General features: G+C 40.0%; 1 protein-coding gene across 4 annotated transcripts in view; it reads left to right on the top strand.

The window, feature by feature from the left end:
* Positions 1-9,969, top strand: part of LOC145436169 (uncharacterized) — a 121,339-nt gene extending 111,370 nt beyond the window's left edge. For all 4 annotated transcript variants that reach the window (XM_080313478.1, XM_080313474.1, XM_080313476.1 and 1 more), the window contains 11 exons: positions 1,220-1,273; positions 1,653-1,706; positions 1,797-1,850; positions 1,978-2,031; positions 2,402-2,455; positions 5,451-5,525; positions 5,615-5,668; positions 6,114-6,167; positions 6,957-7,010; positions 7,546-7,596; positions 9,657-9,969. In XM_080313478.1, the coding sequence (XP_080169604.1) occupies positions 1,220-1,273; positions 1,653-1,706; positions 1,797-1,850; positions 1,978-2,031; positions 2,402-2,455; positions 5,451-5,525; positions 5,615-5,668; positions 6,114-6,167; positions 6,957-7,010; positions 7,546-7,596; positions 9,657-9,694 (596 nt within the window). In that variant the 3' untranslated portion in view covers positions 9,695-9,969. The remainder of the gene's footprint in view (positions 1-1,219; positions 1,274-1,652; positions 1,707-1,796; positions 1,851-1,977; positions 2,032-2,401; positions 2,456-5,450; positions 5,526-5,614; positions 5,669-6,113; positions 6,168-6,956; positions 7,011-7,545; positions 7,597-9,656) is intronic.
* The last annotated feature ends 4,692 nt before the right edge of the window (positions 9,970-14,661 follow it).

Below are 14,661 nucleotides of genomic sequence, written 5' to 3'. Positions count from 1 at the left end.
CCCCTAATTAATGGATGGATGTGAATAATAATAATAACAATGTAATGGTGACATAATCATTGTTTTGTACGGTACATCATGCTAAAATCCCGAAAATGGTTCACGAATAGAAAAATCAACTACTGCGCTCTCCATCTATAGCGGTGTCTCCATCTATGGAAGTGTCTCAGCAGCCATTACACCATCTATAGCGGTGTCTCAATCTATAGAAGTGCTTCAGCTGCTATTATACAAACTATAGAGGTGTCTCCACATATAGAAGTGTCTGAGCAGTCATTACACCAGGGGTCGCGATCGCGATCCACTTTACAAAATTCGTAGAGGCCGCGGGTCGCATGACTACCTTCACAATAAGCCAGTTATGTGTTATACATTTTTGTGCAGCAGCTGTCATTTGTTCATGTATTTCATAATCCCTCATGTCCTGAATTAATCTTAAATCGTGCGGTTACAATGCGGTTACAGATTTACCACCGTCAGCAGACTCCCTGGACAGCTGATCTGTAAGCCGCCACCGTCGTGATCATCGAAGCATAGCCGATTAGCCAATAAAGTGCCGTGGATTCGTGATTACTAGTCTTCGCAGTACCAGCGTCGATGGCACGCCACTATTCGGCAGCTACTTTCGAACGCATTTCGATAAATCTTAACGGCATTCCTATGAGCTTATTGCAGGCTAATCGACGTTTTTTTTTAAATAAATAATCTATAAAATCGGACATGATACGTATCATTTTTGAGATTTTCCAAATTATGGACAACCCTAATGACCATTCACAAGGGTTACCATACGTCTACTTTTCAGAGGATTTGTCCTATTTTTTGACTTTTTTTAAAGTGTCCTCGGAGTACGCCCAAATGTCATTTTATATGAACGTGTCAATATAACTCGAGTTAACTGTGCTCCGCGCCAATGCTTATCCTCTTCGCCATCTCCTCTGGGAAAATGATATCTTTAAAAGAGCCTAGAAGTGGGCCGTGCTATATGTCGGCAGCTACGGAATCAAAATAGGGAATGTTGGCCTGCTGTAAATTACCGTTGTAGTCGACAAACACCATAAATAACACTAACAACAACAACGCATCTGCTCAATTTTTTTATGGCTACCATTCTAAAACTTTGAAAATCGTTGACTTAGATTATACCTAGACCAAGCATTTATATATGCGAACCATGTGATGTATCGTCCTAACAACGATAATTCACATTCTCTTTCAGAACTTCAACAACTCAACGACACAGTGATAGATAAGTTACGGGAATGTAGAACAGGTGAGTATCGTCAGATCTATGAGATTTGTGTAATTTGCTCAGTTGTGTAACAGCTGCGTTAGGGTGAGAGTTGGATACGCATGGTTACGAGGGCGTTTATGTTTCAGTAGACATCTAGAAAATTGTGGTTAGAATATGAAAGTATCAATTGACTGTTGACAGTCACAGCGCTGATATCCGTCCAATTTCAGATAACCAGGAACACGCATAGTAATCACCAATACCTCGTTTTCGCTATATAATTGTGGTGGTAGATCATACATTTCCATGTACTAGAATCGAATTGTTGTAAACGTCGTTCAAGAAAAGGCGACCATTCTCAGACCAATAGAGTACAAACTCGATATGACGACCGAATTTAGATTGATTTCATTTGTAGCCTGCGAAGAAGTAGATACCAAGATACGAACGCTCGAAAGCTTCGCCATGGAACGTAAGTTGAAGATCCTTGACAATATACCTATGCTTAAGCAACATCCACAATTTCAATTATTCCTAAACCGGTTTCAAAATACTTTTACAGAAACACATCTGTTCAATGACTCAGTGGCAAACATGACACGAGAGAATCTCAAATGTAAGATATGACAGCTTTATGAGGCAGAACATATCATCACAGGCGCATATAATCTACGTAGCGTCAATAAGGCATTAACGTATGTTTTATCGGTAGTTATGGCTAATCATGGTCTGTTCTTGTTCAGCCAACACGGAATTGAAGGACGAGATACGAAGACTTGAAAACGACTATGGGCAAGGTGAATTTAATAAACTTTATTTTTGTCTTGTTTTGATATCCCGCCTAATCAGAAGCTTCCACACTCTCATCTGTTACCGATTTGAGACGTCTAGGCTACAAATTTATTTTCATTTTCATTTCATTCATAAATATATAAGGCTCTGACTTCAATAAAATATATGAACCATTCATAATCGGCGTATCCTGATGACGGCATGTGCTATATCCCCTTTCAAATCCATATAATTTAACCCAGTTTGGTATACAATTGAATAACTTTGAAATCTTCACTAGATACATCAGATGAATGTTAGTTCATTGTTTTCATAATCACAAGCAGTCGCTTTACTTTCAAGTCGATGCGACCAAAACAGCCCCTTTCTGTTTAGTTAGAAAGAATCTAGACGTCGAAGTGGAAATGAGGAAATCTGCAGATCGAAATCGTAAGTATACATATCATAATCACCAATGGTATACTCATTTGGTCGTTGGTACGATATGATATTACGATTGTGTAGCGATCAGTTTGAATGGCACAGAGAAGTGACAAAAATTAGTCCCATAAATTCAGTGTAATCCATTTTTGGTGATCGAGAAAACGCATCGGTTTGACGTAATATAGTGCTTAATTCACGGACTAGTCAATATTGTAATTCGTAAGATCCTCTCGTTGAAGCGACCTGTCTGCTTGGACTGCTATCCCTACTCAATGGAATGAACCGTGAAAAGCTATTCTCATAAACACAAAATGTGTTGCATTATCCAAACAAGTTCCATTTCGGACTAGTTGGGGAATAAGAGGAGCAACAGCAGGGGTGGGGCAATTATTTCCCTCCGCGGGTCAAATGAAAAAAATAAATACGTTGGCGGGCCGAGTGAAAAAATTTAGCTATATTCTCCAACGTATTTTAATTTTATTTATAAATGACATTGTTAATAAATGCTGCTCAGTGAATGTGTTGATATTAGGTAATGAGAAAATAACGGATAATTTGAAAAAATATATATTAGCTGTCATGATTCGAAATAATGTTAAACGTGACACATTTTAGCTCTCTTTAAATCCCTATCCACGTTCTTCTATTGAGACTGCAACAGCGGTTCTCAAACTTTTTTAGGCACGCCTCCCTTTATGATGGTGAACAATTTCGCGCCCACTTATCATGCTATGACAAAATATTGAAAAGTGCAACCAGAATGCTGGCAATCCCAACGGGATAGTTTCATGGCATGGGAAAATTTGGCTGTTGATAATAGAATTGTGAAATATCCAAGTCGGACAATACACAGGGCAACAACTTTAAGCTTCGGCTTCGCGCCACCTTTCTGATGCTTTTACGTCTCTCAGCTTGAGAACCACTGCACTAAAATATATTTGCAATAGTACAGAGCTTAGTTTCTTGGTCGCTGCCTTCCGAGCAGTGTGCAGGTTAAATAGCCTTTATATTGCTTGCGGTTTTTCAGCACTTCGCCCTTTCCTGACCGAGTGTTTCGTACTTTTATCATAAGGCTGACTATAATTAAAATCCTTAATTCAGCGACATGATCGGCAAAAACTGAAAGTATGGGTTTACCCCTGACTCCATTATGCTTTAAATTCGAAACCCAAACCATCTTTGAATTTCAGATTTCAGCTTTCTTTTTTTAGATATGCCCGTTAATCCGTTATGAGTGATAGATATGATTGGTCATATAGTAATCGCGAGCACTGATTGACTTGTTTTACGAATTAGGGATTTGGAAACATATCACGTCACAAATTGAAACACATGCCGTATAATGCGTAATGTGAAGATGTCAACAAGGAAGGTTTGAACTAAACTATATGGAAAGAATGATTTCTTGTGACTTTGATTGCAACTCATACTTTGCCACCTTTATTATAAATCTGGATTACGCATGATAGGTACGTGCAGCGTAATCGTGGCATATTAATGAACTGGGATTAAAGTAAACGAATTGTTCATTTGATACAGCCTATGGTTTTGGTCATTCAAAAAGCAAGTTTCATGTTTTGAATTCTAAGCAACCTTTCGCGGGCCGCACTTTGCCCAGGTCTGTGCCACAGTAACGTTGTAAGTGAAAAGTACCCACAATATGTAATGTGACGCAATCTGATTTTTATATTCGGATTTTTCCAGGCTTGTGCCATCCCTGCCGGAATCTTTGATATCCTAACTATCCAGTTGCATTATTAGAACATTTCATATTATCGCCATTTCATATAATATTCATAATATATACATTATAATCACTGTATGGTCGGATTCTTGACCTAAATCGAAAATATGCAGACTGTATTACATGGTTAGCGCCAATTAGAAATATTGATCCACATATTTCTTTCAATTCACAAACTTATAGGTATGGGCTGTAATAGTTAATCGTGTACCAGTTGAGATGCTTCCACCAATAATACGCGCATCGCAGTTTCGAAACCACTGGTTTAGCGGTATGTAGTTTGCCCAACTCCCATCCCGATGATTGCATACTATTAGTGTAGGTGAAAAGTACGAACGCGGGTTGGTTATATTTAAGCTCTATGTACTTTAAAAACTAGGATGTTAAATGACACTGTGTTGTACTTGGAAAATATGTTCAAATATCGTGAGTATCGTTTTGTGTGACAAATAGTACAATATGCAAACAATCCAAGAACGTATGATGCGTAAATTTCCTTAATAGTAACTATAGTCATATATAGTTACAGCCTGACCGATATCGAACTGTTGAGTCGACTCCGATAGATCCAATATCGAATAATTTTGCCGACAAATACCATATTTCTCCTCGGCGTATGTTCCCAAGCCATGCAACACCATGTAAAAACGACAGTCGATCATACGAAGCTCTAGCATGTGACTTGACTACATAACCCCAAAAAATCCCTAACCTCAACCTTATAGCCGCCACCTATCCTTACACAAGCACCAATTCTAACCATAACCTTACCCTACATAACTTACTCCACAGACTCAGATGTCGGTTGATGAAAGTGTCTTATGCGATCGTCTGGCCAGCTTGTATGTCGACGGGCTGTTTCAACTAAAGTCGTTCTAATTTTTGCTAGTAATTCCAATAGATTAGCATATATAAACATCATTTGTTCACAATAGTAACCCCGGAGTAGTGAATATAACCATTGCCTACATTCTACAGCTCAAAATCAGTAGACCTCATTGTATAAAACGTTTCAGCGTTGATACCAACACGACAACGCCTATATGGAGTTCTCGTAAATAAATCATCAGCACTTGAGGCCAAGTCGCGTTGAACGACTGTAACATAATCACGTCTTCCGGAGAGATATCGACCTGAATCTACCGATACCAATATAAGTAGAAAGGCAGATATCGGTCGGTTGGATATAGCAATAGATGTAACAATAGATCGGGATTCATAAAACAATGAATCTTTCTTTGTTAAAACGCTTTACAGAGTTATTCATGCTCACTGCGGAGTCAGAAGCCTTGAATAGCACGGTGATAAAACTTGAAGATGACGAAATCAATCGTGAGTTACTTGCACTTATTCCAGAAAAGCTACTTCGAACTAGATAAGTGCATTAGTGTTACAAACATATTTTTCATCTTCTTCTTTAGTAAGATCAAACCTGGAAGGAGAAATCGAGACTCGAAAAGTAGCCGACCAAAACAGTAAGTTTGATGATTTGAACAAATAATAGGCTTAGGGTTGCTTTCAACACAAAAATCAATTTAAAATAGGGTTACCATATTTTGGTAATCTGGAAAAGGGACACTTTTTCAAAAAATTTATAGTTACAATACTGGAGTACGATCAAGAAAAAATGGTAAATTTTTCCGAACTCACTGGTCGGTTTACTAAAACCTATAAATGGTCAAATTTACGCCTCAAATCAACTCCAGAAATACCCATTTCTCTCATGTTTTCCGTTGCTTGACTAAAAAAAGTTCAATTTTCTGGCTCAAGTCCCGAAAGGCACGTCGGAATGTTACTTGGCCGCTGATTTCCTATATATCTCAGACATTTGAAACACGGATGTACCTTTACATCATATCTACCATGAAATACCAGATAGATTCCTGGTGGAGCTTTAAAATAAATTTTCTATTTTTTCAGTGACTAGCATTTTCAATGCGACTGTGGCAAGATTAGAAACAATGGATGCAGCCCGTAAGTAGTCTATTCCTTGTTTATCCAATTGAAATTGAAATAGCTTACGCATAGCCGAAAAGAGCCGACCGATCTCACCTTCACTCCAAGAAATATCTAGATAAATTTAGTCCAGAAAAACAAAAACAAATCGAGAGTACACCAAACTTCTCATAAACCTTCCACGATCACGATCCATATCATGTTCGATACATGGGTTTCATAAAGATGGGAATCCCTCAGACACTATAGACAGCTGGGTAGTTTCGCGCAGGTATATGAACTCTGTGGTTGCCGGATAAAATTTCCCTACAGGGCGTCTCGTCAAAGAGCCCACGATACGTAGTAAAAACCAGTGACGTCACATTTTTCAGTGGGGAAAGTTTTGAAGGGCAATGCCTGATTTAGTTTCTCCTGCTGGGAATGTCAGAAGGTAGAAACGGCGAATAGTGCTTTTGCAGAAGCGTCACAACAGCGAGCTTTATCAACGAATCAAGCCAATTAGGTGTATCTCCAGCTAAAGCAGAGGTTCTTCCACTTTTTCGTGCGCATATCCCTAATTTCCTAATACTTTGTAATTGCAGTATGTGTATTGTAACTTCATGAACCCCTTAAAACTAGTTCGCGATTGAAGACTTCTTCTCTACACCAATGTAGCAGAATTAAACGATATTTGCATTCAATTCAAGGTAAATTGAAAACTACGATTAGACTTTCAATCTAGCGGCTTAGGGTTTATAGATGGGATAAAATACGCCTTGTCCAAAACTGTTCAAAATTTCGTTGACATTTAATATTTTCCAATTCTAGTTAACAGCACTATTGAGAAGGAAATCGAAGAAAGGAGAGCAGCCGTTGCAGCAAGTGAGTGATATTTCCTTGATACTACGAAAGTGGGTAGCTTTAAAATAAATATTCATTTTTAGAATAGCTTATACATTCAGTTGCGAATCAGATATTCGTTAATGCGGTTCTATAGCCAAGATCTATTGACTGACAAGACAGATGTAGTCAATGCAGCCAACATTGCCACTCATACACAAGTAGAAGACGCGATATGAAGACGCTGGAACTACTTGAAGAAGAAGATACATATAGTCTATTTTGGCCGGCTGTTATGATAGTTAAACGCGATGCACCCAATGAATCAAAATCCCAAATCTACTTTTTACAGCAATGAAATCCAAGTGGTAAGAGTAAGTAGTTTCTCGTCAAGAACTGTCACGTAGAAGTGGAGGCAGCCCAAAAACACGACCAGTTGAGTTACCAGTAGGAGCAGACGAAACATAATTTAGTGCCCCCAAACACTAGAACTACTGGCGTGCGTATCGCTACACAAAATAAGAAATAAGTTAAGGCGAGCCTCAAGTTTGAATCCAGTGTTTGCATCATTTCATAGTGAATGGAAAAACTGCTGGGACGGGCCTCGAGAGTGGAATGGCGACAGAGGGTGAGTAAAAAGCAGCCTACGATTGATGGGGTTTAATTGCGATAGACACAGTATGAGTGCGGCGTGATGCCGAAGTAAATGAGTATCAATGAAGTGAAGAGCGCCTGCGATACGTATCTAAAAGCGGCTTTGATAATTCTCCTCGTAAGAAGTGAAGCCATCTGTATAGACAGGGTTGCCATCGACATAGAGTCAAAAATAAGGACAGTCGAAAAATTGGATTAGCACGAAAAAACGTTTTTGAACATACTTTGCATTTTTATGAGCCGTGGCATATTCGCTAGAAACAATCTGCTCCAGCAACTCCTTGTTATTAGAAAGTGCTTCATGGATCTCACGAGAGCTCAGGTCTAGATTTACCTTTACTCAGGACCGAAACAGCACTTGGTCAACCCCCTTCCTAAATAAGCGTTGGCGTAAGTGCAATATAATTTAGAAAAATTTATCAATTATTAATAGCTTACTGCTTTTTAACCAATGTATCGATTGCACTACGCCTTTGCTCACTACGCAATAAATGCTGCCTTCTCCACAGCTTGATCGTATTCTGCTGTAGACCAAACAGCAGGAACCGAGTACTACTGTTTACTGCTAAAATGACGTCCGCCGTGGTAGCTTGGTACAGACGAAACCACTCACGGGCACGGCCCGAGCTATCTCACCACTTAAAAGGCAAATTTTATAGCGTGAACGTCACGAGAGTTCCTTTTCTTTATGATGTCATAAAATCTCGACGCACAAGCAGAATTTATGGATATTATGCAACACAAATACCAGAGGAAAACGATCAAAGTTCTGCAGTGGTTGAAAATAAGAAAAAATAAGGACGCAAGTCGAAAATAAGGACATTTCTTAGAAATAAGGACAGTTGCGTTTTCTAAGACGTGACCCTTCAAAATAAGGACAAATCTTAGAAATAAGGACGGTATGGCAACCCTGTGTATAGACCAGCTATCCGAATCACTTTGAATTAGTTTCAGTTCAATATTGAGCAATATATATATGGGCCGAATGGCATTATAAATGTGGGGACATCGTTGCATATACGTATAGTGTTGCATTTAAACAATGGTGTTTTGAAACACTTCGTTTAAAACATGATTTAAACAGTTTTTTACACAAATGCCTTTTTGAAAAAAAATGTATTTTTTTAGTTGTATAAATATGCCACAATTGAGTAAATACTTACGAGAAACTGTAGTTTGATCCTGCGGACGATTTGCACCCGATATGGCCCACGTATACGATATGGAAAGGTTGTAACTCTCAAAATCGTCATCGGCAGTGTTGTTCTGGTCACGAAGGCGGCCGGCCACAAAATGTTGCATAGTGATGTACTCCTGGTCCAAGATGGTTTTTGGTCCGTTTGCGACTGGGATCGGAAGACCTTTTCGTCAAAGGAGCCGTACTTGTTGTTGTAGTCATAGTTGCTTCAGCTACTGTATGTATGGTTGATGGTGTTACGTTGAGAGTTGGCCAGTAGCGAAGTACTTTCACTTGTCTTATTTGCTTCACCACCTCCAGTGGTTATATATTTTTCAATCATACTTCTACAGTTCTACTTCTACTTTCCAATTTACAGTGTTACTTTAATTATATTTTAGTAGATACGTCGACCAATTTGACCACCTGCGTTTATTTTGCGTTCCGGTGGTGTTGTGCAGCAAACCCACTAGACATTGACAAACCGCGATATGAAATTACATGGAAATTACATTGAAAATGAGCATGAGTATAGGCCCACGATGCGAAGCCAAGATTTTACATCTAACTTGAAGGAATGATGAATTATCGCATTATCACATTAGGACTGTATTACTGTGTTTAACTACCATTCTTGAATGGCTGTTATACATACGTCCCAGCAGTTTAATGCCGGTTGTAGATTTTTTAGTAAACTTCGAATCATCAGTTACATTTCCGTTGACTAATCAATACATTCACACCGCATTGGATATATACCAGATAAGATTGTATTCGTCGATATCATTGGTGACTGATTAGCCTACCAAAATCTACCAGAAATTCATTTCCGATGATTGCATTTAATTTTTATCCAGAATACCCTGATTACGAAGAAGAACAAGAAGAAGTGTGAAGATTGAAATTTTTCCGAGTTTTGCCACGTCGTGGTTGTGAACTGCAATGTTGCACCTCCAGCACAATGCATTTTGTTTGTTTTGAGATATTCATGGTGTGTGTCCACTACTATGGTCATTTACACCAGGCAAATTTTCTTCGTTTTATTCCGCTGCTGCCAACTTTTAGCACGGCCCACTTCTAGGCTTTTATAAGACACCGCTAACACGCATGAGATGGCGAGGAAGAGCCTAGATAGACCCCCAACAGTTAGGTATAAGTTCTGGTGTCGACCTCGGTGTTGTAGCTGTGGATTATACCACTGCGCTATCTCTCCACCCGGACACAATGTATAGTTATATTTTAGATTTTGAATAGCAAATACTGAATTGATCACTTAACGATGTTGATACGTTTACTATTTACGTCCATAAAGAAATTTTTGACTCATACCTAGTATATTGTAGGTTTGAGCATGGACCGGAGCCAGATTGATTTTCCGGCCGGTTTTCTCCTTTTTAACTAGAGCCGGATCAGCACTTTTTCTGATACGGCCGGAGTCGGAATGGAGCCGGATCGGTACTTTTTACTAAGAATAGGATCGCCTAACCCTCTACCACCCTCAAATCAATAGTTAAAATGAAACGCTCATGGAAATAAACCACATGCTAAGTCCAAGTTGGCATAATCACTTCAGATAGGCGTTAGATCTGATCTTTGAATTTTAATATCCTGTTTGCATTGTTTCAATCAATATTCAATACCATCCCGTGAGTAGATAAATACTATCGGAGTTTTTCGGACCTGATCACGGTCATTTCTAGAATCCGGCCATGGAGTCGGACCAGAGCTTGACAAAAACAGGATCGGAATAGGACCAGAGAATTTGTCGATCCGCTCCGCACTAATATATTATATGCAAGCCGGAAAGACATGTTATTATTTATGCATGCAAAAGTTAATATGCACCGAAACATAACGATTTCTTCACCTTGTAAACGCTCAGTTTGTGTTGCGAAGCCAATTGTGTAAGTCGAGATATTCAGTCCGTCGGTAAAATAGAAGACGGGAGGAGAGGTATAGTGAGAATTGTAACTCGGGACAAATTGTCAAGTAATAGCATCTACGGTAGCGAAGATGTAGCCTTACGTTAGAAAAGATTTCCATACATGCCCAAACGGAGATGTATGCCTCTGTAACGTATGTCGGGTTGACTGCAACATCAAGTGCAACAATGCTGACTCACGAAACCACGTATTGGTACCCGGCAATAGTTTGCTTAAGATAATTTGGGATACGATGAGGTCAGCAAGATCCAGAATCGAGTGACAGAGACATCTTGTGCACGAGTGAACAAATTATGTCTAACGTACTATGTTGCTGTATGACCATGCAAGTTCTACCACTTATTGAAAGCAGCGTCGCGTCATGGCACAGTACTTGGCCGTGGCCAAGAGGTTGAAAAACCTGTCATAATTACTAGAACAATAACTTGTTCTACCAAGTAGCGAATGTTTCAAAATTCGATGTTGGTGAGATCATTACCAGTCCGTCCGGCTGCGATCGATCTATTGGAATATAGATGTTTCTAGCTCAAACGAATCGAATGAATTCATAATAGTTCTTCTAATCCGAAGTTGCATTATTACTTGACAACTATTAAACTGTATTTACGCAATCGAACGTAGACACTGGAATGCATTCTGCGCTGTTTGAGTTTGCCGAAAAGATAGCATATTGATGGAGAGTTCGGTTTTTTGATCGGCAGGTCGTGGGCTAAATCCACGGACAGATCAAAGACCTGTATGACGGATTGGTGTGCTGCACATACCATCTCGACCTCTGATATTCAATTACAATCATTGTTGAATATTGTGAGCGGCCCTGGATCGATTCTGACTATTTAAAAAATACTTCGTTTGATGCAGTGGCCTTTTTCATCTGACGATCGACGGACGCTGTACAACCAACCCTGCTTATTTTATCCAGTATTTTATCGTTAGTCCGTTGATGTTTTCTGCTGTAAAATAAAGTGCAAGACAACGTATTCGCAGAATCCCTGTTGCGGACCCTGGAACGCGACGTGGTCTTTTACCTAGACAGCGTATCATCGCGCGACATACCCGATCAATAAAACAGGTATCAGTGGCTGGCTTCACTGCTTGGCACTCAGCATTTACGGTATATCATACAGGGGTGATGCACGGCTTACAAGGCTATCTGCACTTTACTTGTCTACCAACATATGCACATTGCACAATGCCCGTCCAATATTCACAGGTCTTGTGTATGCGTGTATCAATAGTCAGTGTATATATGCCGCAAAAACATCGAGGACACAACATACAACGTCATATTCCTATTGTTATCACGTTCAAGCGACATAGCGCAACAACTAGGGACTACGAACGTTTCAAGCTGGCAGTAATTGCCTATTCCGAAACAAATGATTACTATTACTATTCGGAAAAGCGCACATTCGATCAGTTACTCGCGTTGTACGCTCAAGCCATGGGTTGTGGCGCACATTAAGTCCCTCTGGTCGAATATGTCCTACTCATTGGTCGAGATATATAACAATATAAAACGATGTAAAATACTCTTAGCATATATCTGATGCAAAAGACAATAAGAAGTCATACAGAACAACAACACGTCGAGTCGTGGCATTGTGGAATTGTTTGCTGATTATAACGGACTTCTGGGCTGCGTTGCCGCATTTCCAGATTAATTTTCGCTAACACTTATTCCAACAACAATTATCACATGAATGAATTCAAATTGCCTCGCACACACAATACGAAACTGTAACGTTTTGCGCTACGATTAGAAATACCACCACTCGAATATCGCCCATTGATTATTTTGAACGTTGGCGTAGGCCAGGGGTCACCAACACGCGGCCTACGAGGTCATATTTCGCGGCCCGCGACCTGATTTGAAATCCCGGAAGAACGCATAGTAAAGAATTTTGAAATGGTGACATTGATTTCAGTTTAAACATATAACTATTGTTGTTCAAAGTAAGCTAATCTCCTGTGCAAAATATCACTATTTCTCACTAGCTGATACGGATTCAGCGATGGCAATATCCTTCCGTGAAGGAATGATTTGCTGATATGAATGGGTATCTCGCCGTGACGTGCCATGGCCCACCACTTAGAAAACGACTTCGGGCTCCCCAAAAGACCAAGCTTTACGAGGAGATAGTTTTCCAGCAAGTGATGTATTTAGCTAACCCCGATATCGATTCTTCAGTGCAGGGGTGGCCAATCTGCGGCAGTACAAGAAAACGACACTTAATCCGATCAGGATGTGTTGGCGGCCGTCAATATGCATATTGAATTTACGAATTGACTCCCTAATTAATGAGAGGTTTGAATTATTCTTGAAATTTTCTTCGCGCTGCGAGCGGTTCAATGCGAGTTGATTTTGTATTTTAATATATTAGTGTCCTTCGTAATCTGAGCCTCACAGTACAGGTGCGAACAGCAGAGGAAAATGATGTACCCCATAAAGAAACTCCAAATTGTAATAGTTTTCTCCTCATCACAAAGGAAATTTGTGTCTGGTCGGCCTACGTTTGGACGACTGCAATATATTTCCACTATACCGACAATCCTGACGGGAGGTCAAGAAATAACAGCATGCAACAAAGGAGACTACTAAAAATTGGTTCACCCAAAGATGCAGCATAGAATTATTAACTTCCCTAAATTTTCGAAGACACAACCAGCATCAACTCTACCGGTAAATCTGATCACATGGGCTGAGAAAAGATAAGTATTTGATAGTAATATGTGGAAATATACTGATATTATTGACGAAATTTAATCTTGAATCTGAAAATTTTTTATTGCTTCGCGCGACTAGATAACGAGTCCCTGTGGCCATTCATAGCTGTTTCCCAAGCACAAGAAAGCCGAACTGAAGACCTTTTTCATTTGTTACGCACTGTTTTCCAAGGGAGCGCGCAGGGAGTTGATGAGTGCGCGCAGACTCGTGAAAAATTAAAGGGAAAACTGGTCCAGAGTTTACTGGCAATTGACAATAGGATATGGACAGTCTAACGTGGATATTTGACCTCCAGTTAGCTCATTACAGCTATGCTCTGGAATGCGGCCGTGAATGGCAAAAAGGTTGGCCCCTCTGCTTTAGTTGCTGAAAAGTGTTGTAAAGTATCGTGCGCAGCTCACATCATGATATGAGCGTTGTACTAACGTAGTTATCAAAACGTGGTTGTTAAACTGAGTTGCTTATTTTTATCTCGATATTGAAGTAATGCGGCCCGCGGCCTCTGCGAATTTTTTAAAAATGGCCTGCGAACCATTTTGAGTGGACAACGCCTGGCGTAGGCCTATTAGGGCGGAGCATGGACCGGAGCCGGATTTTATATCTGGCCGGATTTTCTCATTTTTGGCCGGAGCCGGTTCGGAGCCGGATCAGTACTTTTTACTAATATAATATGACAGCGTTCATGGAAATACGCCACATGCTGGGTCCAAGTCTGCACAATTACTTCAGAAAAGGCTTGGATTTCATCCTTGAGCTCTTAATTTCCTGTTTACATTATTTCAATCAATATTTGTTACCATCCCGTGAGTAGATAATTATTATCAGAGTTTTTCGGACCGGATCACGGTCATTTCTAGAATCCGGCCTAGGAGTCGGACAGGAGTCGGACCAGAGCTTGAACAAACAGGGTCGTAGTAGAACCAGAGAATTTGTCGAGCCGCTCCGCACCAAGGCCTATAAGTCTTGCGACACCCCAGTCAACAAAAGTGTACATTCAATGCCGAACCAGGCGAAGAAAGTGCAGGAGAGAAGTGAACGCAACCGTTTTGACACTACAGCCAGGCGGCACCTCTGATGTACAATTACTGATCGCTCTCGAATTGAGAACATCGATTCTTCTCCTTTCCATCGGTCGGACAGAGAGATTGGTGTCAGCGTTATTAACCAATGTAAATGCGCCTGATTATCCCG

This window comes from Botryllus schlosseri, chromosome 3 (genome assembly GCF_051294905.1).
Source record: "Botryllus schlosseri isolate E-star chromosome 3, Bs_hap1, whole genome shotgun sequence".
NCBI classification, from domain to species: Eukaryota; Metazoa; Chordata; class Ascidiacea; order Stolidobranchia; family Styelidae; genus Botryllus; species Botryllus schlosseri.
The sequence above is the reverse complement of the archived record's forward strand: the minus strand, read 5'-3'. Positions and strand labels throughout refer to the sequence as shown.